This window comes from Drosophila suzukii, chromosome Y (assembly GCF_043229965.1).
Source record: "Drosophila suzukii chromosome Y, CBGP_Dsuzu_IsoJpt1.0, whole genome shotgun sequence".
NCBI lineage: Eukaryota > Metazoa > Arthropoda > Insecta > Diptera > Drosophilidae > Drosophila > Drosophila suzukii.
The window spans coordinates 8,690,099-8,716,993 of record NC_092085.1 but is presented as its reverse complement, the minus strand read 5'-3'; the positions used below and the strand labels follow the sequence as shown (position 1 = coordinate 8,716,993).

The 26,895-nt window shown below is 42.3% G+C and overlaps 1 protein-coding gene across 1 annotated transcript in view; it reads right to left on the bottom strand.

Moving 5' to 3' along the window:
- kl-5 (male fertility factor kl5) overlaps positions 1–26,895 on the bottom strand; it is a 341,950-nt gene that overhangs the window by 3,117 nt on the left and 311,938 nt on the right. Inside the window, exons 17-20 of the mRNA XM_070997903.1 lie at positions 7,090–7,228; positions 6,867–7,033; positions 4,052–6,814; positions 3,694–3,888 (exon numbers count right to left, since the gene is read on the bottom strand). Of these exons, the coding sequence (XP_070854004.1) occupies positions 3,694–3,888; positions 4,052–6,814; positions 6,867–7,033; positions 7,090–7,228 (3,264 nt within the window). The remainder of the gene's footprint in view (positions 1–3,693; positions 3,889–4,051; positions 6,815–6,866; positions 7,034–7,089; positions 7,229–26,895) is intronic.

Here is a 26,895-nt window from a genome sequence, read left to right as displayed (position 1 = left end):
ACAACAGTATTGCGCGTTTTATATTTAATTTGCATAGATCTGACCATGTAACTCAATTTTCTTACAAGATATTTGATATAAGCTTGGCAGATTATATGAAAAGTAGAACAATAATCTTTTTACACAAAGTCATATACACCAGGGAGCCATCGTACTTATTTGAAAAATTACAATTCTCCAGATCTACAAGAACAAAGAATATTATCTGCATCCGACACAGGTTTCTGCTTTCAAATAGACAATTTTTTATAAATGCGATTAGAACGTGGAACGAGCTTCCCAACTACATAAAAGAAACTAGGAGCGCAACACTATTTAAGACAAAACTTCTCTCACACCTAGACACCTTCTAGTCTACTATAAGGTATATTATCCTATTTTAACATTGCGACTTATCCCCAAAACCTTTTCCTTAGTTTTTCAATTTCGATTTAACTTCATTTCTATTTATCTAAATGTTCAACAATAAATGTAACAATGTATGTCATTAGACTTAAGAACCAATTTTGTCCAAATTTAAATATGTTTACCAGTTGTGACTAGCGCTGTAATTTATAAGTTTTAAAACTTGTAGCGTTATTCCTAACGCTACAAGTTTTAAAACTTATAAATAAATAAACAATAAATAATAATAATAATAAATATAACGGAAAAATGTAATCAAACTGCTTCAAATGTAGTAGATGATAAAGAATATAATTATGCCTTACAAACGGACTTATCTGACAATCACTTAAATAATGAAGAAAAAACTGAACTTCATTATTTAATGTCAAAATATTTTGATATTCAGTATCATGAAGGTGAAAATTTGACTTTCACGAACGAAATCAAACACGTTATAAAAACAAAACATGAAGAACCGATTTATAGGAGACCATATAGTTATCCTTACATTTACGATACAGAAGTAGAAAAACAAATTGAAGAAATGATAAGACAAGGTATTATCAGAAAATCCAAATCTCCTTAATTCAGTCCAATTGTAATGGTACCCAAGAAAAGGGATGCATCGGGCATACCCAAATTTCGTATGGCTATTGATTGCAGAGGACTGAATGAAATAACTATCAATGATAAATTCCCTATTCCGAACATGGACGAAATATTAGACAAGTTAGGGAAATGTCAATACCTTACAACATTCCATCAAATTGAAATGGACCCGGACTCTATTCAAAAAACTGCATTTTCCACTAAGAAGGGTCACTATGAATATACTAGAATGCCCTTCGGCCTTAAAAATGCACCCGCCACATTTCAGCGTTGTATGAATAATATATTACACGACATAATAGGTACCCATTGTCTAGTATATTTAGACGACACTGTTATATTTTCAACCTCTTTACAAGAGCATATTCAATCTTTAAAAAAAGTATTCGAACGTCTTCGCAGATCGAATCTCAAACTACAATTAGATAAATGTGAGTTTATGAAACGAGAAACTGAATTTTTAGGTCACATAATTTCAATTGAAGGAATCAGAGCAAATCAAAATAAAATTCAAGCTATTCAAGATTTTAAAATTCCAAACTCTCCAAAACAAATAAAATCATTTTTAGGCCTTTGTGGTTTTTATCGTAAATTTATAAAAGATTTCGCAAAAATTGCCAAACCAATGACTCTCTGCTTAAAGAAAGGAGCAAAAATAAATATAAACGATCATAGTTACAATGAAGCGTTTGAAAAAATAAAAACTTTAATAAGTAACGATCCAATTCTCATATATCCAGATTTTGAAAAGAAGTTTGATCTAACTACAGATGCAAGCAATTATGCATTAGGTGCTGTACTATTCCAAGAAGGGAAACCCATTTGTTTTGCCAGTAGAACTTTAAATGAACATGAGTTAAACTATGCAGCTTTGGCGAAAGACATAATTATAAAATTTATATGTGGACACAATTTTGTTATGTACATTAATAATGACGAAGATTTTGCAATTTTTCAACGAGCCTATATGAAATTAATTAAACCAAATACTGGTACGAAATTAATGAAAACTTCAGTAGTACTTCCCAACTTGCCCACATATGCAGACTTTCATGAAAAAATATTAGAAATACATGAGAAAACAATACACCAAGGAATTAAAAAGACTTGACACTTTTAAAATGAAATACTACTTCCCAAACGCGCAAAAACTTATTCAAAACATTATTAATAAATGTGAAATTTGTAATTTATGCAAAGCAGAGCACAGAAAAGTTGCTCTTCCGTTTGAAAAAACTCCAGAAACCAAAAATATTCGCGATAATTATGTTATAGACTATTACTTTACTGACCAACGTAAATTTTTAACATGCATCGACATTCATTCAAAATTCATTTCTATTATTGAAACAAAAACCACAGATTGGATTGAAAGTAAAAAAGCTCTTCTTAAAATCTTTAATATGATAGGTAAACCGAAAACAATTAAAATGGATCAAGATCCTGGCCTAGTATCTAAATCATTACAAAATTTGTTACAAAAGGAAAATATTAACATTGAAATTACAACTAGCAAGAATGGTATAGCCGATATAGAAAGGGTACATAAAACAATCAATGAAAAACATAGAATTATTAATACACTTACGGACGCTGAAGATAAGTTAATGAACATAGAAAAGGCAACATATGTTTATAATCATGAAATAACCCACGATGCCACAGGTAAAACTCCTGCTGCTATAGAATAAAACCAAGCAAAAATATGCAAAAACAAAAAGAACATAAGATAGATAACATTAATAAAGACCGCGAGGAACATGAAGTAGATCTGGAATACACTAAAGTTGAAAAAGAAATGAAACGTAAAGCTAAAGTAGTAAACCCATTCAAAAAGACACTAGCGTTAGAACAAAAATACGAAAAGCACTGGCAAGAAACTAATAGGGGTCATAAAGTAGTAAAACACATAAGTAAATTTAGAAAAGCTAAAATACAAAATCTCTCTCCTCATTCCAGGGAAACTGACAGTACTGATTCTAATAATGAAAATGATTATGATAGTGACATGGACGAAAATACCATTGACAACAGCTCAACAAATTAGCATTACACCCATTACTTCGAACAACGGTTATTTACTTCTGAACACAGGGACTATACAAATACCTCTAAAGTATGAACATCATATGATTAAAATAAATCAAACTAAAATATTTGAAACATATCAGGAATTTATAAAATACGAAAACCAATTTAAAAATGTACCACATAAAGTATATATATTCTTGATCAGGATGACTAGCCGAGTTGATCTAGCCATGGCCGTCTGTCCGTCTGTATGAACGCTGAGATCTCGGAAACTGTAAGAGCAATAATGTTGGGATAATCTGACCAGTCATTAAAAAGTTAGATTAAAATTTTATCAATTTTATCCATTTTCAATCGAGATTGCACACCACAAGCAACAAATTTGTTGTTTTCACTAATAGGCCACCAAGCCGCTAAGGGCACTATAGGCAAGGTGGCTCTATAGGCTAAGAGACGCTAAAGGCTAGGTGGCGCTATATTTGCTCCAAGCATATCTCCATTTCTCTGGCACTCCCTTTGGCTTAGTAACGGGTATCTAGTTTTTGACGCCTCGACCATAGTGTATTCTCTTGAATAACCAACATATGAATTTTAATGTAAAATTTTAAATCTCTAGCGTTTAGTCTGGTAATCTTATAAACTTGAAAAATTAAACGTATAACATACCGAATTTTGTAGACAGGGCATTCATAAACATTTTTTGTATCTTGCTTATCCTGGGTAACAGCCTTGATGTAGATGACGGGCATAGCCGGAAAAAGTTCTTTAAGAAAAGCATCTGCAATAGTTCCCATCTTAATGTCCCAGCGGGCTCCCTCCATAAAAAGTCCATTTATATAGGCACCCTCACGGGGAGCCGAACTAAAAAAATGAAGGGAATAAGTTATTATTTCCCTAAAAATAGTACTCACCTGAATCTAATAAAACTACGAAATAAAAATCTCAACACACATTTAGGTGTGAGATTTCCATTCGTAAATGTATTCAGGTGAGGCTTTAGACTAAAAGATACTATTTTCCATACGTGAATTCTTCTTTCCACTTCTTGGTCACATCACAATTAAGACACATTCGGTCGAGTGGCCATTCGTTCTTGCGCGCCGTCTGCTGCATAATAGCTGTAAGAAGTGACTGGGGATTAAAGAATCCTGCCAGCCAAATTGATGATGGCATGCGAAAATCTGCCACCCAACCCTCCAGCTCCCGCAGCCTCAACATTAAATCAGAGAACCAGGATTGCAGGCCCAGCATGCTAGGGTATGCCAATTTGGTCCACTGTTCCGGCACTTGATCCATGTAAAGACACAGCATAAGATCCTCCATAACAGATGAAATCGTCAGTTCACCCTTAAGCCCGAGATCCAGTTCATTCAGTGAACGCTTCAGCTCAGTCATAAGATTGTTCATTCTTTCACACTCCTGAAAGGCCACAATAATGTAAGGACTGCGGTCCTCGACACGACCCATTAGTTCTAAAATGTTAAACGGAGTCGGAGTCTTGTCGAGCAAATCTTCTATAATCCCTTTTATTATGTCCTCTTGCGATACTGACTCACCGCCACCACTAGATCCACCTGCCATTCTCGGCTGCAATTCAAAAACAATTCGAAAAAGACGCTCTGAAACAGTAGTTAGAAATCCGATCTCTGCGTTGGAGTGCAGGCCGTAAAGAGATGGACTTTCAGAGGGAAGGTTGTCATCGATATAATGGTGATAGCCAGCATACTTAAGAATTCCCGGGGCTGGGAAACCCTGACAGTACTCAAGTTCTCCATCAATTAGCTCTGGCTGCATGAATTCTTCTAGATAGGTTCGGCATAGCCGACGGTCCCAGTCGTCCGTTATGTGTCCTCCATACATTATCTCTCCAAAAAGATATCTCAGGTCCTCCCAAGGCACTCGAGTATTGGCCTCTAGGTAGTTGTACAACACATAAACTGATATTGTTAGATCACCTACGTTAAACGGGTAGCTTCGATTCCAGCCCTGTGGTCCGAACTTTCGCCGCTCGGCTACCACAGCGTGAAAGTAACAAAGGGAAAAAAGAATCGCTTTGAATTCCGTCTCCTTAGAGCACATTTCGAGCGTCTCGTCACTAAAATTGTCTAAGGCCTTATGAATGTTGGCCATCATGCCAGTGGGCGGTTCATTCGTTATCTTTATTGCAGATTCAAGTATTCCTTGTGGCAAAATATGTGCTGCAGGATCCCCAGCGGGTTCTGCACTAAGAAAGAGGCGGTAATTTGTGTTTGCATTACTAAGAGAAGATTCCATTTTCTTTTCTAGGCTGGGAAGCCAGCGGGCGACTAAATGAATATTTTGAAGAATGACCCAATGCCCATGCTGAGATGCAGTCTCAATAGCGTTTTCTGCAACAATTTCCTGGCCTTGGCCAAGCGATACACTATGAAAGTTTTCATGGTCAAAGCTGAAACCCATAACTTTTCCAAGCTTCTCCACATCCTTTAAAGGATCAACGCCTGGGGAGAGAACAAAGAAAAGATGAGTTTCAGGGCTAGATTCCTCAAAAGTCCTCGCAAATTCCATAGAGCGTGCATCAATGTATTTGGAACCAAGCTTTTCTTCAATAAAAGAACGCATAGCATATGACATTCGGTCCGGACGTATACAACGCATTATACAAAGCCTTTGAATCGCAGACTTTCCCTTCCATTCTCCTGGAAACTTTTCATTTTCTGGACTCTCGGAGTCTACAAACTTCTTCCAGCGCTTGTGTGATCCCTCAATGTCCTTCTCGAGGCCCTTAAATGCTGCCTGGTTGTTAAGCGCTCTAATGCCTCCCCACCCTACATGCGTTAGCCATGAGAAGTTTGAAGTCTGATTCGGCATGTAGGGAAAACGTAGCAGAAAGTCAAGCTCGGTGGGCTCAACTTCACCGACATTTACAAGGATCTGAATGCACATTTGCGTCAAAAAAATGAGCTTGTCCTGCTCGAATAAACCACGGGAGGTATAAACAAAACTACAAAAGGTGATCGAATCTATTAAATTCTCTACTCTATCTTTAAGCTTCTCAGCGGGCAATGCTTTAAGCATTGCGTTGTTAAATACCACCGTGAACGCTTTTAGTGAAAACTGGTAAATAGGATTGATTTTAAATAAGTCGTTAAGTATGAAGTAAATGATAGAAGCGCGTTCGGCCGCTGGTCGGTACGCCTCTCGAGCTGAATCAATTTGGACACCAGTTATCTTTGCCTCTGCCACCTTTACTTCGATTTCGTCTGCAGTTTTTTTGGTCTTTTCTAGATTCATTACCAGAGTCACATCTTCAAGGACATTATCTCCTGCGGAAGATAATCGTGCAAGAAGATCGTCTTCCAAAAACTTAAGTGTAATTTTGAAGTGATTCTGCTGTTGGGTTAAACGGGTGCGCATTGCCTCCAAGTCAGGACGCTCAACTTTTACGACCTCGGCTAATAACTGATCTTCGAGGCCATCCCGAGTGACGGTAAAGTTAATAAGAGTTGTTTGAGCCTGCATCTCGGGCTTATAGTGTGGATTGGCCAGTTTAGTATGCAGTATTAGTCGAAACCTAGAGCTAAAGTCTACTTCACGATCGCCGATCTTCAAAACAGTTCCTTTCTTAATTAACTGTCGTCCTAAAAGCGGATTTAAAACCGGATCAACATTTTCTCCAATGTTTTCAATAAGTAAGACACTTCCATTGCTGACAGCTCGCTCCACTTGATCAAGGTAGTTGCGCTGCGACAGTCGTAGCACTACGAGGCCAGATCCGTACTTGGTCTTAACCCACTTAATGCCCTGACTAAAGATTTCGTTATATAGAAAGTACGCTTTATAGTCGAATGGAAACTTACAGCTGGGGGTCGATCATGAGCGGGTACCTTTCTGACTGAACCAAAATAGCAGCATTTTCCGCTGACATACGGTCGCTTGGCAGTCCCTGGTTGTTCCATTCAGCAATTTGGGCATCATCGCATATCATCTCAAAAGGATCAACACCATCCGTCGAAGGAATAGGGGGCTTTTATAATGTTTTAGTTAAATTATAAAATCTAAAAAACTGAAATAGTTTTTTACCTGACTATTCTTGAATGCAGGCATCCACATTTTCTCCTGCATCTCCTGGCGGTAAGCACGCGTAAAGCATCCAACGTAAGAAATAAAGCAAGAGATAATAAGAATGTCACCAGGTAGTTGTTGTATACCAGATGTTAGGCTGTGGTTAGGAAATGAAAAAAGTTGATGAGTAAGTACGATGCAATTAATAGTAGAGTAAAAGGGTATAATAGATTCGTCGGAAAGTATGTAAGAAAGTATAAAAGTATGTAACAGGCAGAAGGAAGCGTTTCCGACCCCATAAAGTATATATATTCTTAATCAGGATCACTAGCCGAGTCAATCTAGCCAAGTCCGTCTGTCCGTCCGTCCGGATGATCGCTGAGATCTCGGAAACTATAAGAGCTAGGCTAGATTTCTGAGTTTTTTGCGCAGCGCAAGTTTGTTTCAGCAGCGTGTCACGTCCGCTCTAACGCCTTACCGATTGAAAAAAGTTTGCAACGCCCACTGTAAGGTTCCGTTGCCGTGTACGCAGCGCAAGTTTGTTACGCGAATATGGAAAATTGTTACGCGAAAAGTTTGCCACGCCCACTCTAACGCCCATAAACCGTCCGAACCTGTTGCGTCCACAATTTGTATGCTAGATTAAAAATTTTAACTGAAATGTATTAGTCTCGTTAATACCTATCGATAGTCCCAAAATAACGCCAACCTTAACGCCCATAACGCTTAAGTCTGTCTACCGCCCACATAACCATATATTGAAATAGCGGGTAGGTGGTGCATATCAAACTCCCTTTCCTAGTCTTTTATTAATATATTAAAACTTAAAAAAATTTGTGTTTATCTTAGCAAGAAAAGTATACAAATTCACAGAGGCATGCAACACTGCCTTCAAAGTGGCATGCCCCACAGAGAAACCAAGAGGAAGGAAAAAACCCCCCTTGTGGACCCAACAACTATCTATCCTCAGAACCAACTGCAGATGCCTGTTTAACAGAGCAAAGGCGGGAAATGAGGACACCAATTGGCTGAAGTACAAGTTTGAAATAGCCTCCTACAAAAAGGCCATTAGAAAAGCAAAACGAACGGCATGGCAGACCTTCTGCTCTGACATAAAAAAAACAACTGATGCCGCAAGGCTCAGGAAAATACTCTCTAAGACAGCCGCGCCTTTGGGCTATCTTCAAAAAGCAAATGCAGTAAAGAGTCCTTGGACCTGCTCCTAGACGCTCACTTCCCGGGGAGCCAAAAGCAGGTTATCCTCCTGAAAGAGGAGCAGGAGAGGGAATCAAAATAGACCCACTCCTATCAGACCGCAACATGAAATGGTCCATTCATAGTTTCAAACCATACAAATCGCCGGGACCGGACGGGATAACACCGGCACACATCCAGCAAGCAGGACAAATAGCCACAAACTGGTTGAAAAAAATCTTCCAATCCATCCTGGCGGTAGGAGAACTACCAACAGAGAAGCCAAAGCACATACACACAAAGCGGTTGTGAGTATTGGTGAATTTCGCAAGTTGATGCAAGTCAGAATTCTCTAGAAGCCGGACCACATACATGCATACAAGGAGTTTGTGTGAATTGGTCAAGTGAGAAAGCAGATGCAGAACTTTGTGAGGTACATATAGTTGTCTCGCTCGCAAAGAGGACTGCCAACCTAGTCGCTAAAACAACATTAAAATGCAGAAGATAGCAGAACTTAAAGGAGACGTGTTAAGATATCTGCTAAGATCTATAAACGTGTCAGTTTCGGGTACCAGAGCCGAATTGGTTCTAAGACTAATAGGGTTTGAACAATCGGAGGACGTAGAACTGCCAGCAGCAGTGGGTATCAACATGCAGCAAGAAGAAACGATGTCAGCGCAGTCAGCGGCAATATCACAATTGCAAAACGAGATGAAGGAACTAAAGGGCATGTTAGCTCAATTAGTTACCGTTCAAATGGGAAACGCAGCACCAGCACATGCAGGAACTCAGCAACAGCACCAAATAATCGATTTGGATATCAACGAGGTTAACAACGAGAGCATTCCTGTACAGGCTACTAGCAACGTGAGGCAAGCTTCAGTCAAGGAAATTGCCAACACCTTGCCAGAATTTGATCCCAACGACGACAACGCCATTTCAGTCAACCAGTTCATCGATCGTGTCAACAAAGTGGTTGATGCCTACCAGTGGGACGAGAAGTTCCTGTTACTCGCCATTTATACAAAGCTTAAAGGTCCAGCCAAGATGTGGCTTGATTCATCACCCATTCTACACACTACGTGGAAAAACTTCGCCGAAGCTATAAAGGAGGAGTTCGGTGCTAATCCAGACGAAGCAGAAGTGCATTTCAACATGGCCAATGCAACCAGGCGATCAAAGGAGACGGTAAGGGAGTACTGTTTCAGGATGTCAGCCCTTGGGGTGCGCTACAAGCTCAGCGAGGCAGCGATCATCAGATATGTTCGCGCAGGTCTACAGCATCGTGAATTGCAAAACAGTATTGCAGCAATTCATTTCGCCACAATGAAACAGCTTCGTGATGCAGCCGAATCGTATTTCGTTAATCGATGTCGGCCAAATACGAGCAAGAAAGAGTATTCACCGAAAGCCAGCAACTTCGAGCAGAAACCAGACAGCGATGTTAAACCACCAAGGACAAAGGAATCCGTTATATGCTACAACTGCGGAGAAAAAGGACACTTTGCCAATTCGTGTCCAAAGGAGAAGAAAAAGTCACGCTGTACCAAATGCAACAAGTTCCACGAGCCAAATGGAAGTTGCCAAGCCACCAATGTCATGCGTTTAGGAGCCGCAAATCAGGACAAACTTTTCACGAGGAAAATCTGCGTACACTCGCACGATTACAGCGCCTTCATCGACACGGGTAGACAAGCCAGTCTCATCCGACAATCAGTTGCCGAGCAAATTAACGCCAAGCGCCACAAGTGCTCTATGAAGATTAGAGGCATTTGCGGAGGTTCATGTATCCTCACAGAAGCGATGACTGTGGATATGGATATCGATGGGAAGACGATTACAGCGTAAGTGTATATAGCAGACAACGATATATTGCAGGAGGACTTTCTGTTGGGACAGGACGTCATCATCTCCGCTCATCTCGAGCTCAACTTTGAGTCAGGCGATTCTAAATCAAACGAGCAGTCCATCAGCCGACAACCCCTGTAAGCACCAATATCGGGAAGCTGCTAGAAAATTTTGAGAACGACAAAGAATGTAAGCAAATGCGCAGCTTACTGGAGAACTTCGCCGATGTTTTCTCGACAGGATTGGAAGGCATAGGAAAGACAAGCGTGGTCAAAGCAGACATCACCGTCGAAAGCAATCAGGTAGTAGCACAAGCCCCATACCGAGTATCCGAGCCAAAGAAAGAAATCGTAAGCAGAATGGTCGACGAGCTGCTAAAGCAGGACATCATTACGTTGTCAACATCAGAGTACGCCAGCCCGGTGGTGCTCATCAAGAAGCCGAATGGTAGCGATCGAATGTGCGTCGATTGCCGCCGCCTAAACAAGCTGATCAAGAAGGAGAATTTTCCAGTGCCAAACATTGAAGAACGTCTGCAGCAGGCGAAAAGATTTAAGTACTTCTCATCTAGACCTCAACAGTGGATACTATCAGATAGAGATAGCCCCAGAGAGCCGAAAATTTACTGCGTTCATCACCACAGATGGATTATACGAATTCAAGCGACTTCCGTTCGGATTGAAGAACGCACCTGCGGTTTTCAATCGACTCATGGCAGAGTTACAAAAGAGAGTGCAGAAAGGCGACATGATACACTACATGGACGACATCCTTATTGGCAGTCAAACATTTGATGAGATGTACGAGAAGCTTGAGAGGATCCTGAAAGTTTTAAAGGAGGGCGGATTAACGTTAAACCTGGACAAATGTGAGTTATATAAGCAGTCAATAACATTCCTTGGTCACCAGATACACGCAGAAGGAATCAGTCCTGGAGAAATTAAGACGAACGCCAACAGAATGTTCCCGAAACCAGCCAATGTTACCGATGTGAGAAAGTTTTTGGGTCTCACTGGTTATTTCCGCAAATTCGTTCCTGGGTATGCCATCATTTCAGCGCCATTAAGAATCCTATTGCGCAAGGATCAGCCGTTTTCTTGGAAAGCACCACAAGAAGAAGCCTTCGACGAATTAAAAAAATGTCTAATATCAAATCCAGTTGTCACCAGCTATCGTCTAGACGCAGAGCATGAACTACATACCGATGCCAGCGCCGTTGGTTTAGCCGGAGGAGGACCACCTGAAACCAATCGCTTATTATAGCCGAGCTACTTCTAAGCCGGAGAAAAATTACCACAGCTTCGAACTTGAGGCTCTAGCCGTCCTGGAATCGTTGGAGCGATTCAAATACTACATTTATGGCAAAAAGATAAAGGTTATCACCGACTGCAATGCCCTAAAGACGTCGATGGAGAAACGAGAACTGATACCCCGGATTGCAAGATGGTGGTTACGCATTCAAGAATTCGACATAGACATCGTTCACAGAGCAGGAACACAGATGAACCACGTAGACGCACTCAGTCGAGCTCCGTTCGAAGATGCTCGAGAGATGGATACCGCAAGTCTGAAAATAGCAAAAACGATAATCGACGAAGAAGACTGGCAATTTTCCATACAACTACAGGACGAGAAAATACAGAAAATTGTCGCAAACATGACATTGGAAAAGAAATTTGAGAGCGACAAGTATGTGATCGGTCAAGATCGCTTGTTTCGAAAACATGACAGCAATTTATTATGGGTCGTGCCGAAGCAGTTGAGATTCCACATTTTACATGAGTGTCACGATAAGGCCGGACATATGAGCACGGATAAGACTATGGCACGAATTCTAAACTTATTTTGGTTTCCCAGAATGCGAAACTACGTCAAAAGCTACATCAAATCCTGTGTGGGCTGTGCGATTTATAAAACACCAGGTGGACGTCAGGAAGGTCAGTACCACTACGATGACATCCAGCCGATTCCCTTTTCCACGATACACATGGACCACCTGGGGCCATTTCCAAAAAGTTCCAAGAGAAACGAGCACATTCCGGTAATAGTCGATGCATTCACCAAATTCACCATTGTACGAGCGGTGAAAAGTACAGCAACTAAACACGTCCTGGATGTCCTGCAAGATGTAACCAGCTACCTGGGAATGCCAGATCGAATTGTAACAGATCGTGGTACAGCATTTACATCAAAAGATTTTGAATAGTACTGCAAGTCAAACAGTGTAAAGCACATTTTAAATGCTGTAAGAACACCCAGAGCCAATGGCCACGCAGAGCGCACAAATCGCATTATTTTGTCAATCTTGTTGCCTTCCAATGACATCGATAAGCGTTGGGATGACAATGTCCGATCAATCCAGTGGAGCATTAATACCATGGTAAATAGTACTACTAAATGCTCTCCCTTTCAGCTCCTGTACGGGTATGAACCTCGAGATATCCTGAAGAACACGATAACCAACATCATTCAAAGCCAAGACCAAAAGATGCTAACCGATGCGGAATTGGATCAACAGAGCAGATGCTGCGACAACTGTCAACGATCACCGAGCTGCTGCCAAGAAAGCTACGATGCCAAACATACAAAGCCAATTGTTTACAGCCTTGGAGACCATGTGCTGGTCGAGAATGAGCCATTCAGCACGGGCACATCACGCAAATTGGAGCCGCGCTACAAAGGACCTTTTATATTCAACAAGGTCCTGCCGAACGACAGATATCTTGTAGAAGATATTCCTCACGCACAACGAAAGCAGAGACACTACAAGTCGGTGTATTCCTCCGACAAGATGAAGCGCTGGTGTGCGCTTCCACCGGAGGAGCCAGACGAAGATGACGATTTGGAAGATGATCCACCCCATGATTCCTGCGAGGACGCAGAGATTTGTCAGGAAAGGCCGACTGGGAACAGCGCCTAATATAGTATATTCCAAACCTTTCAATATTAGTGTAGAATAAGTCCCTTTTAATAATGTTAGGTAGTCGAGACAGAGATGGACTCTAGAGCAGAATGTGCGCAGAACACTTATAGTTATAATTTCTATATGTAACCTTATATCCAACACAACTATCCTAAAATAAACCTACACCACTCGAATAGCTACCCTTCTCATGTGTTAAAAGATCGTTTGTGTATTACTATGCATTTTGATTTGAGGGGGTGTTTAAGGATTATCTATTTCGCTCTGCCCATTTGCAAACCATGTCTAATTCATTGTTACAGACACGAACACATTCATTAATTTGGCTAACAGGACAGCTTACATATAGTTGGACGTCGTCGGCATACATGTGCATGTCACATTTTGTAAGAATATTTGGCAAATCATTAACAAAAAGACTGAACAAAATAGGTCCAAGAATGGACCCCTGTGGTACACCACGTTTTACGGACAGAATAGATGATTTAGATGATTGTGTAGCTACTAGTTGTGATCGTTGAGATAAGTAGGATTTCATAAAACTTGTTGATGAGGTTGAAAACATATAAAGACGACTTAGTTTAGTTAAAAGAACATCGTGGATTACCGTGTCAAAAGCCTTACTAAAGTCTAAAGGCGTCGATAAAGTAACATTGCATCTATCCATTTGTAGTCTAATATCTTCAGTGATTTTTAAAACAGCTGTTGTGCAACTTCTGTTCTTCCGAAAGCCGGACTGTTTCTAAGATAAAATATTGTGTGCATCCATAAAACTCACAATTTGGTTAGCAATTAACCGCTCAAGAACTATTGACAAAAATGGCAGTATGGCAAAAGGTCGAATCTCTGTACCTGATTTGGGAATTGGTAATATTTTTGCTATTTTTTTATTTTTTATTTTTATAAAGAAGTTTAAAATGTGGGGAGGATTCGTTTTAAAAATGTCTCGTCCTGCTTTTCGCGCAGTGTAGATGCCGGCTAGTCAACGAACATCCCAGGGAGGGGAACAACCAACAATGTTGTCTACGCAGCAGACACAACCAAAAAAAACAAAATGGAAATTCAAACTCGGACAACGGCAATTTCACGACGGATTTTTCTCGAACATCTGGACTGGACAACACAGCTCTTATTGTGGTCCTGGAGTCCCTCCCAACCATGAGTGTATCCTTCAATATACTTTGGACACATCTCCCAATCCTGTTCGGTGGATCGAGGGGTAAGGCCTACCGAGCCTGTAATTTCGGTACCACGGGCTGAGCAGCTCCAAGACTGCTCATTGAGAGTGGTGGTTGCAGTGGGTGACACGTAAATCGCGGGTAGAGTTTTCGGCCTCGACGTGCATGTTGCGTTACACAACTCGGGTGCTGTGACCCACAGAACAATAGAGATTAGATTTGAAGTGGCTTGCCCGACAAGTAAGTACTTGAATTGCTACTGGGGTGGTTGCTATATACATAGCTGTAGCTGCTAGTCCATAATAAATTGATTAAATCCTTTTCTGTATCTTCCGTTATCCATTTTGTTATCCTTGATATTTAATAGGAATCCATACTTGTCCTCCCAACATTTTTGACAAATTTTCACAAATGTTTCTTAATTCATATCAGTGTTAATATGGTCCCAATATATATGCCGCATATATAAATCATCTTGCTTAAACATTGTAATAAAGTTGGCATTGTCACGAATCAGATGTTTAGGTATATGACTGTACGTTTGACATAAATAAAAAGAGTCGACATTTTTATGTCGACCCATACAAAAATAAGATCTTATGTTATCTCGTTTTTCACAAGCTACGTCATCGAATATCATAATGGAATTGTTTTGAGCTTCACTGGGGTCTAGTACACCCTCATTATGGGAGAATGTATGATATCCCATTCCTTAAATCGGTTTGATTAATTTCTCCAAGTACTCATATTTAGGTTGATATAAACTTTTTGAAAATATTTAAACATTTTCGAATTTTAATCCATTAGGACTCTCTATTTGACTTAGTTAGTTATATTTATAATAAAAGCTGTGTAAAAGCTCGGCTCCAAGAACTTCATATAGACATTTGCAGGCTTACATAGTAGTTGCTGAATCCGTCGTGAGATCCTGGACCACTTCCAAATGAGCAGTCTTCGTGGAAAAGCAGACAAAGAGGCCGATATAACACTTGTGGGGTGCCTTATTTCTGGCCTCTGCCTTATGATAGAATGGCCCACAATAGTCCGCTCCTGTGGTATGAAAAGCTGCATTGGGCTACACTCTATTTGCTGGCAGCCTTCCCATGACGTGCTCCCACGTAAAAGGCTTCATTCGGAAACATCGGACGCATTTGTTGCTAACGCTGGCTACGAATTTGCGGCCTCCAATCGGTCAGTACCTTTGCCGTAATGCGGCACGCAGCGCCTGCGATCCTCCATGCGAATATTTCTCATGACAATAAACGATAATCGCCTTGGTGACTGAATGATCCTTGGGATCATTGGATGCCTCGTATCGTTGTCCAAGTTTGCGTTCTGAAGCCTTCCACCCACGCGAAGTAACCAGCTTGCTTTTCTGTGGAAACGGCTTGCCCTGGCTAAGAGATCCATACTCCTTCGCCAAGTTAACCTGTTGGATGCTCCTCAAAAGAAGTACTGTTTTAGATTTGATCTCCTCCACCGAAATACGGCCTTTTAACGGCGCGCAATTAGAAATGAACCGATAAATGTATGCTGCTTATCGAAAGAGTTGAGTAATTTGCAGTTTGATGAACTGTCTATGCAAACGGCCCCGGTTAGAGCCACAGAGCGGCGCTCTGGAAGACCCTTTACTGAGTCTAGCAGGGACGGCCAATTCGACAGAAGGAATGGAGGCCCGTTAGCCCAAAGGGAATGTTCCAACAATTCTCTTGGGGTACAACCTCGCGATGCGTCGTCTGCCGGATTCCTGTTTGTAGGATCCCGATGCCAAGTCATGTCTTTCGTCATCTCTCATCATTTACGAAAACGTTAAACTCCCTCGGAGGTTGCCAAATCCACGCCAACACAATGGACGAGTCCGAACAGCAATAAAAGGTGCAATCGAAATCTATGGCTTCCTTGGCGTTTACGATTAGTTGAGCCAATATAAGCGCTGCGAAAAGTTATAATCTTGGAATTGTTAAGGCCTTCAATGGAGCTACCCTTGACTTGGCACAGAACAGTTGGACTTTCGATTCTCCATTGGTCTCCGATCGCAAGTATAGACACGCTCAATAAGCTGACATGCTAGCATCGCAGAATCCATGCAACGGAAGCCCTTGGTTGCAGTACGAATCGTACGACCGATTACTGTGAGGTCAACTCCCCCCATGACGGAAGAATGGGCTCTGGCATTGCCCAGATAATTGTTAAAATTTGAGTTATTAAGCCGAGTGGATCATAGAGCTTGGCAATAGTTGACAATGCAACCCTTTTAGTGGGTCGTTGATTGGTTGGCAGTTGAGAAAAATTTAATAGGAGTTGATCAGAAGATGGATCCCAGACTAGTCCCAATGCATTGGCGACGTCCGATCCATCGTGAAATTTGATTAACATTTTATGGACTTACACTGAAATAAAGCAGTCTAAAAATTTTAAAAAACGAAGAAAACGAATGTTTTATGGTTTTCGAGCAACGATATCATCGAAAATTGCTGTTTTATATTGTGCAAAACGTGAAAATTGTGAATAAATATTCCGAATTTTAATTCGCAGGCACAAGCCGAAAATCACTCAATAAAACAAGCACGATACACTCGAAAACCGACAAGAAAACTAAAAATTGTCTTGCACTAGCTAAAGAAGTGTACAACAAAACAACAGAAGACACTCAATTAACAAAATTCACTCAGAAAAAAAACACTCAGCCATGCCTGCGCCCAAACGAGCACGAGAAGCCACGGCCACCGATCTGAAGCCTGGTCGGGACTCAGATGCCCCTTCACCACATCTTATCCAGATTCTGGATCGGCTTAATGGGGACAAGTTGAAGGCCCATGCGTAGCAGCAGACCGAAAAACTAACGTCTGTAAGGCGTTCTTGCGAGGAGCGTATTGTTACTTTACTGGAAGCTGCGCGACGTATGCGACCTAGTGGTTCAACTCGCAGGACGGGTGACACAACTGGAGGAGGAGTTGAAAAAGTTGCAGGCTCTAAAGATGAACTTCGACAAGTAAGAGGCCAATGTAGAGAAGGTGCACTCGCGTGGTGACGACATACAACATCTGAAGTTTGAAATTGCCGATATGCGAAGTCTGGAGAAGCAAGTGGGTGAGCTATCCGCAAAAATATCTGCTCAGGAAAATGCTGATGTCCAGTGCGAAGTCAGATTGCACGTTGTGCTCACAAAGAGCGCGAATCACTAAAAACATTGTTTAATACACTCTCCTTCTCACTTAAAAACACACCGGCACCAAAACTTTTGAAGATATTTAGGGTCAAGACACGAAACGAAACGAGCACTATTGTTGACCCATTAATAAAAATCAAGTTCGATGTTGCAGCACGCTGCCGAATACAGGTGTACTCACAAGAAACCGCTGGTTCTGGGGCTGTTAGGTTTAAATTCGAATGCGACAATTTATTTAATCGAGCAATTAAAGAAGAAAACCTATAACATTTTTAAAAAAGCAATGACTAGGAAAAAACAAAAGCTCCTATCAGCTGTTTTCTCTCGTGCATGGGAGAGAAGATGTTATCTGACTGGAGACCATGCATAAGCTTTATCATCTGCAGTTCGATTTGTCTCCAGAACAGCTGTCTGCGTCTAGTTCGTTTCGCACATAACATTCGCCTAAAATTATGCTTAGACTTTTGTCTTTTTCTTTCCTAGTATTTACTATTATATCTTTAGAAAATTAATTGTGTGTGTACTTAACTTTGAATTGCGTGACCTATTTTTGTGTTAAGCAGCCAGGCAAAAATCAGAATTCTAGCCAAACAAAAACCAGGCTTAAAAATAATACACTTGAACGCGCAAAGTTTAGCTAAAAAGATTGAGGTTATCTGTGTATCCGAAAGTGGTTTGTCTCCGATGTTAGTAATATGTCAATTATGTGTGAAAGTTTTAATCTTTTTCGCTCCGACCGTAGTGGTCGAGGTGGAGGAGTTGCTGTTTATATAAACAAGAAACTTAACGCTAAAAAAGTATGTGTTCAACCAGAGAAGAGTGCGATTGAATATATATTTCTAAGTATTTAAAAAAAAAGAGAAAACACATCAATTTTAAGTGGCTGTATCTACAGACTACACAAAACAACAGAATACTCTGAGCTGATTGAGTTGTAAGGATGCTCTCTGGCCAGGATATAACTCTCAGTCGGATCCAGAGGTCCTTTTACAAGAAATTTGTAAAGTCACTGAGACTTAGGGCTAGAGAGTAATATTCGCGGAGCGAACGAAACCCAATACCGCTCGCCTTTTTATTCGTATTAGTGCACTCAATTTTATTTGTCGTGTTTAATCGTTCCTGGGTTTCACTGCGCCGATTACACTGATCCACTAACCTTACTTCCTACCGACCGGGCTTTCTTTTCTCCACGTGTTTTCTTGCCTTTTCTTTTCCGCGTGCGCAACCGTACACCTTCCGATACCTGAGACGAGAGATTCCGGAAACAGACGTGTGCCCATTTCATCCTCCTTCCCTTTGCCTTGTCAGATCGGTTTGGTATTTTCTCTATTTTCTAATATTTTTCCCTATGGTTGCCACCTCGGGCGGATGGTGCGGAACCAAACTTGACCTATTTTGGTTTTGCACTCCAAAAATCCATATGTTCGCTTTCCACTTAATAAATCATAATCCTTCATTTCATATCACTTACGTATTAATAATAACAATGGCAAACTTAGTCAACTATTACTTATATCTATACATTGTGACGGTCTAGCCGTCGGGCAGGATCGTCACAGAGTTGTTAGCCACCCTCTCATTGAGTTACTCCGATGTAATTCTTGCTGGCGATTTCAACAGTAATATTTTAATTGAAAAGCATTTGTCAAACGATTTGGAATCACTTTGTTTATTTCCTGTAAACTTTAAATATCCTACACATTTTTCCACTACCTCCAACCCCCTACTTGATGTATTCTTTGTTAGTGACTGTAAAAAAATTCAGAATTATGACCAAATATCGTTGCTTGCCTTTTCCAAACATGATCTGAAAAAAAAACATGACTATTACATAGAGTATAGGGACTTCATCAACATTGACTATGCTTTACTTAGTGCTGAATTAGACTCTTTCGATTGGAATTCCTTATATTACACTGCTGAGGCTAACACTCAGATAGAAATTTTACAACGGAAGGTAAAAATCCTCTACGATGATCTAAATCATAAGTTTTTGCAATCGACCATACCTGAATTCACTAATAACACCTACCTGCGTCCCTTGAACCTTGTAATAGAAATAACTGTGATATTATTTTTAGTTTTAGTTGTGTCAGCCAATGCAATATCTTTAAATCAATTTTAAGCATTAAACCCAGTTTTTGTTATGTGCTAAACAAATTGGAATTTAGCAAAGCTGTTTACCTTAAAACTGATAACGATAGGCGAAAAATCGATACAACACTATCACCGACTCGTGAGTTCAGGGAGTCGTGCAGCTTAGACAAGTCATGGAACTGGTTCCTTAAACCGGATAACTCCCAAATGAACCAAGGTTTAAATTCGAAAAGTTTGAGTGGTTTTTGGGCGAAGAGACGCTTGAAAAATTGAAACAAGCAAGGGTGTTTAAAGGGCAAATATAGTTGGTCGCAGACGGTTCTGGTGGAAAAAAAATATATAAGATTAGAAGTCAAGTTCCTACCCAGTGAGTGATAAAAAAAATCCTTGTTAATGTGAGTGGAGTTGAAATATAAATATTTATAGAATATTCCGTGAGGGACGTAAGGAGAGACGAAGACCAGCCACCAGGAGGAGATCTACATTTTCGACAAGAAAATTGGCCACTCATCCCCGGGTGGCCCCAGGTTTTTATTCGCCCCTTATACTTGAAACCCAGAATTAGCAAAAGGTTCACGAAAACTACAAGCGGCAAACAAATTCAAAGAGCAGAAAATTAATACAAAAAAAATTGAGACTGATGTTATTGATTATGTAACCCGCCCAAATTAATTTATTCCTACTTATATCAATTTAAATTATTTATTTATTTAACCTATTTATTTACTATTGGAATGTTGTTTATTGCTATTTATTTATTTATATATATATAAATGTGTTCCCTGTAAAAGTTCGGTACCGTAGGTAGGATTTTTAAATGTTAAAATTTAAGAGAAAACTGTGAAAATCCTGTCCGAGGAGCCATTCGTTGTCGTCTAGTAGGACACCTTTCCTCAGTTTGAATTTGATTGCAGCACGATGAGCATGAAGATCTAGGGGAGGAGCTCGAGCAAGCACCTGTAGTGCCACCGTGGACACGCTGCGGCATACAGGGAGGCATCCTAAGAGAATGGTTCTCTGGCACGAGACCTTAGGGACCTACCCACACTCGCAGCCTTGTACCAAACCGAGGCACCAAATAATGCACAGGGCACCATTAGTCCGCTATAAATCGTTCCGTTCGCTCGAGAACTAAGCCCCCAGTCGTCACGGAGCACGTCATGGGTAGCCTGCCAGCAAATAGAGTGCAGCTGTTCATAAAAGGTTGCTGTCTTTAATAAACTCTCATATTTAGGCGCATAATGCCATCTCTATCTTATGTAACTGAAAGCCGACATACATATATATATACCTTTTTTCGTATCAGTATCAAATAGGCTTCGCAACTGGCAAGAATAAAATTACATACAGTCCACACATCCAAGTCTTTTATATTTCTAACCATATTGCTGCTCCTTCGAGCCGGATTCTTGGACAGTTTTGAAGTGCTTTGATTCTCATAATAATTGTTTGCAATGGAATATTTAAAATCATTAGTGAAAAGCCGTGCCAGACTCAAGTCCAACATCACACGTATCTTGGCATGGGCTGAACAAACGGAGATTGCTACACACACAGAGATCGTCACACGGATAGAGCTTCTAAATGGAGTTTGGAAGGAGTTCAACCAGTTTAGCGATTGCATTGCGCTTCACGAGGAAGTGGAAGGCTATGTCGATCCTGAGATCGACAATGCGGTCTACGAAGCAAAATACCTAAGGGCAAGCACTATTCTCAAGGAAAGGAGTAATGACCTACAACATTGGACATCTGCAAGAGGTGCGAGCGGCAGCAACGGGCTACACTCAAACAACGATGCAATCTTGAACTTGCTACAACAAAACCAACAACTATTTGAGCGACTTGCTGTAAGTCAGAGCACACCGAACACGCCTGATCATGTTGGTGGTGACGTCATATTAGCGAATTCTCGGAACTCGGTACTCACGGCGAATTCAAATCTGAGCGAATTGCCTAAAATTCAAACAAACTGTTCTCGGGTAACTACATAGAATGTCCATCCTTTTAAGACATATATGAAAGCACAATTCATAACAAACAGCATTTGTCCAACACCCAGAAGTTCCATCACTTAAAAACACTTCTCGTTGATGAGGCCGCCAACTTGGTTCGTCACCTGGCAATTACGGACACGGCTTACAACACTGCATGGGAACGTCTTAAGAAAAGATACAATCGTCCACGGCACAGTGTAAACTCGTTTTTGGAACAGATTATGAGCATGCCAACAACTACAAAGATCGAAGCAACTGTCTTACGGAAGGTTTCGGACGGAGCAAACGAAATTGTTCGTGGATTGGATGCGGTGAATCAGACGGGACGCGACTGTTGGATCATATATCTAGCACTAGAGAAACTTGACGCTGACATACGGAACAGGTGGATTGAGCGCAGCATGGAGACAGGTTCACCCACTCTAGAGGAATTCTTCAAATTCTCGCTGCGAGGAACTGGAGCTGAGCAAAAGGGAGCTTGCTACTAAAAGCAAGACAACAACATATCCTGAAAAGCCAAAACGGATCACGCAATCGATGGTTGCGGTTGAAAGTAGTGGCTGAACCAAATGTAGTTCTACAGAACACACTCTATATGGCTGTCAGCAGTTTCTGGATATGTCTGGACTGCAGAGGCGATCATTTGTGAAGGAGAAATCACTATGCTACAACTGCTTGCGACCCGGTCATGGTGTCAACAGGTGCAAGTCAACATACAAGTGCAGGCAATGCAAAGGAAATCATCACTCCCTTCTTCATGTCCAACCGAACCCGCAGGCTAGTGGGAATCTTGCCCAGATAGCGGAGGGGGACGCGTAAAACTTAAGCGCGTCTAACACAAACTCAGTGACACTCAGTCATTTGGCCCAAGGAGCGGGCACCCAAAAGGTTCTATGTGCACAAGGCACTGCAAAATCTACACATCTAACGGATTTCAAACGAAGCATATTACCAACTGCTATGGTGTATGTTAAAAACGCAAAAGGTGACCACGTAACATGCCGTCTTCTATTGGACACAGGATCAGAACTGTCGTATGTATCTGAGCGTTGCATCCAAGGTCTTGGACTGACACGGTCGGCACGACAAGGGGATGCTGCACGCTGCAAATCAAGTCTCGCATATCCGATGATCGTTTGGTTGTCTATGCCCACGTGCTAGGCAGAATCACCTCATCTCTGGAACGTCAAAATATCGACGCATCGACACTCGAGGTATTTAAGGATCTGCAGCTGGCGTATACACAATTCAACGCAAACACACAAGTGGATATACTATTGGGGAGCGAACACGTATGGTCAGTGTTCACAGGACGAAAGATGTACGACAACAAGGGTAATCTGCACTCATCACTAACCACAACGACTACAATAAACGATGACGGAATTCAGTGGGTAATCATTCCCCCGAGAGCTCCTCATTGGGGAGGGAAATGGGAATCGGCAGTTCGCTGTGTCAAACTGCATCTGGGCCGAGTCACTGGCTATTCAGCGCTCACCTTCGAACAGATGCGCACCTTGCTTGCTCAAATCAGCCCAGTGATAAAATCATGCCCTCAACAGGAGAGATGACCAGGCCAATCACGAAGATTGCCGTATTGCCCAGTTCAGAAACTGTGTTTCAGGGCTGGCCGGGATGTTTATGAACGGTGGCTGTCTTTAATAAACTCTCATATTTAGGCGCATAATGCCATCTCTATCTTATGTAACTGAAAACCGACATACTTATATTTATTTACCTTTTTTCGTTTCTGGCAACTCTGCTGCGACGGCGTCTTTTTGTGAAATTTGTATCAGTATCAAATAGGCTTCGCAACTGGCAAGAACCAAATTACATACAGTCCACAAATCCAAGTCGTTTATATTTCTAACCAGCAGCCCAATCCAGCTTTTCATACCACAGGAGTAGACTATTGAGGGCCATTCTATCATAGGGCAGAGACCAGAAACAAGGAACTTCACAGGTGCTATATCGCCGTCCTTGTCTGCTTTTCCACGAAAGCTGATCATTTTTAAGTGGTCCAGGATCTCACGACGGATTCTTTCATCGCAGTTCGCGTACATTTTGGAGCGACAATGCTACAAACTTTGTCGGTGCAATGAGCGAGCTTGCCGACCTAAAAGAGCTCTTCTTGAGCGAGCAGCGCACAGCATCGATGGAAGTTCATGCCTCCGCGTTCCCAGCACTTCTGTGGTTTATGGGAGGCTGCTGTGAAGTCAGCTAAATTTCACTTCTACAGAGTCGTCGGTGCATCCATCTTAGCCATCGATGAACTAAGAACTCTTGCATATGAGGTTTCTGCCATCCTTAACTCCCGTCCCCTCCCGCCAATTTCAAAAAATTATGAAAGCCTTGAGGTTCTAAAACCGTCGCATTTCCCGAAGGGTTCCACATACACTAAGTTTCCTGAGTTTGACATTACTCATCTTCGCGAAGGTCTCCTCAGCAGTTGGCAGCGGGTGACCCTGATGCAGCAACACTTCTGGAAAAAGTGGAGCAGCGAGTATTTGCCCCTACTTCAACAAATGTCGAAACGTCTAACATCAAGGTTGGAAGCATAGCTTTGCTGAAGGAGGACAACGTTCCACCCTTTGGTGCATCCCAGCCGTTAGTGGAGGTCTAAACGGAGAACAAGATCGGTGTGTGCGCCGATATAGCCGAAATGTTCCATCAAGTCAGTATACGCGAAGCAGATCGGCCTGCCGCCCAACGAATTCTTTGGAGGAAATTCCTGACCGACGATGTTTATGAAATGCAGGAGCCAAATGCAGTATGAGCAGACCTTTACGTAAACGACTTAGCGTACGGCTTTTCGAGTAAGGATGAAGCCGTAAAGATCACCGGAGAAAAAGTTGAATTTCATAGGCAGGGTGGCATTGTGTTAGGGGAAGTGTGTGTGATTCTATGATCCTCTCAATACCAAGATGTTGGGGATGACCTTGCGAAATATAAGGTTTTGGTAATCATTTACTGCCCTATCACCCGATCCAATTGATTTTCTTAAAGTCTTGGTATGCGATCCATTTTTACAATAACTGGAAACTATAAAAGAGAGAAAGTTGGGATTAAACAGACTCTTGGGCTTTCTGCACAGCGCAAGTTTGTTTCAGCAGGGTGCCCCACCCTCCCTATCTAGCGCTTATACCTGTTACTCGTAGAGGCGCTTTTGAGGAGTTGAATAACTCCCCACAAATATAAGCAGCAGCAGCAGCAGATGGCCGGCCGCTTACCAGATACGAGACGAATTCGCGTAGTAACGGCACGGCGAGGAGAGAATGGAGAACGAGAGAGTTTGGAGACCAAGGATGGAGAGCGAGAGAGTTTGGAGACCAAGGATGGAGATCGAGAGAGTTTGGAGACCAAGGATGGAGATCGAGAGAGTTAGGAGACCAAGGACGGAGAACGAGAGAGTTTGAAGACCAAGGATGGAGAATAAGAGAATGGAGACTTGGCAGGCAGGGCAAGAGTGCCGTGTGCAAAAGCGGATAACGGAACTCCATACCAGAAATATCACATCTCGGCAGTGGAGCGGCACACAGGCCTGCCACAATCATCACGCGAGTCAGCGGGACGGCAGCAGTGCGCGGAGCATCGATTGGAAGCGGTACGTGAAGGACAAGTGGGTCAACCAGGAGGCACGGACTGGCAGCTGGATCAGTCGATCACAAGGAGTCAAACCGTCAAGATCAATCAGATTACCAAAGTGAACAATCAATCAGCCAGATAAGATACAAGGGAGCAACAGGAAGTCGAGTCGTCGGAGAAGCAGCGCCATGGGAGCCTACGAGGATCAAGACTGCTACGTCGAGACGTTCGGGATTGGGATACCAGGAATCTCCGAATTGAGTTGCAGGTAGCTGAGGTCCAGAGGGCATCACACGGCTAGGTCAACGCGGTCGATTAACCCTATGCACAGAGTCCTGGCGTTACGCCTGGAGGATAATGAGTACAACAAAGCCAGAAGGGAGAGCGGTCGATCGGTAGGGTCTCGAGTGGAGTTGTCCAGGAGAGCCATACGGCTTCAACTTGCGAGGTCCCGGAGCGGCGTGTCCGAATGCCAACTACAACAAGCCAGAAGGGAGAGCGGTCGATCGGTACCGTCTCGAGTGGAGTTGTCCAGGAGAGCTCTACGGTCGACTTGCGAGGTCCCGGAGCGGCGTTCGCCCGAACCCCGAGCACCAAAAGCCACGCTACGTCCAACCGCGCAGCCAGCACCACCAGGAGCAGTGCGCAAGATAGAGCGAGCCAAGCGGAGACGTCCCGGACCACACGCAGAAGGGTGAGGCTATGGTGGAACGTTCATTTTCACTAGGCGTAGAAGCAAAGTAAAGCGCGAGGCAGCTTCCTGGCGTTCCGCCTTGACTGTCCGCGCGGGCTGAGCAGAAACCCCAGTGGGACCATCCGGGGCACAGCAAGGGACAGGCGGCGGTGTGTCGAAAGGAGTGATCCTGGAGAGGGCAGCTTCTGTTCACCCTAGTCTGAGAACGGTGACGCTTCCCTAAGCCCGTACGGCTGATCCCCCTCGCGAGTGCGGGTCATTACCAGCAGTCACCAAGACAATGCGTTAGAGGCGAGCAGCGAGCGAGCATCTTCAGGTAGCTGTGAGGATCTTCAGGGAGCTACAGGACTGGAGCACCGAGTCATCAAGGCGAGAGGTCGTCGAACAACCAGGACTGTCGGAAGTACCGAAGGTCACAAGTGACGAGTCAAGGCTAACCAAGCTCCCAAGACTTTTGTAATAATATACCCGCAATAAACCCACTACGAACCCGTGAATTCTGTGCTTTCTCACTGAGCTACTGTGCGGTTACGTTTGCAATCATTTGGTGGCACGAACACACAATCTACTGAGCTAGCCGCACGAATCTCGTAGCGAGCAGTAACAGGCAAAAGAAAGTGTTTCCGACCCCATAAAGTATATATATTCTTGATCAGGATCACTAGCCCAGTCGATCTAGCCATGTCCGTCCGTCCGTATGTCCGTATGAACGCTGAGATTTCGGAAACTATATTAGCTACAATAGTGGGATTAGGCGTGCAGATTCCTGAGATTTGTTTAAGCAGGGTGCCACGCCCTATCTATCGCACAAAAACCGCCCAAAACTGTGGCTCCTACAGTTTTGGTGCTAGAACAAAAATTTTATCTGAAATGTATTGTTCTTATCAATATCTATTGACTGACCCAAAAAAAAGATTTCCATGCCCATTTTAAACTGTAGCTCCTACAATTTTGGTGCTAGAATTAAAATTTTAATTGAATTGTATTGTTCTCATCAATACCTATCGAATGACCCAAAAAAATTTCCACGCCCACATTAACGTGCACAAACTGCTGACAAACTTCAAGAAATCGTAACTATGAACGTGGATACGCACTGAAAGTTTGTTACGCGAACGTGCCACGCCCACTATAACGCCCAT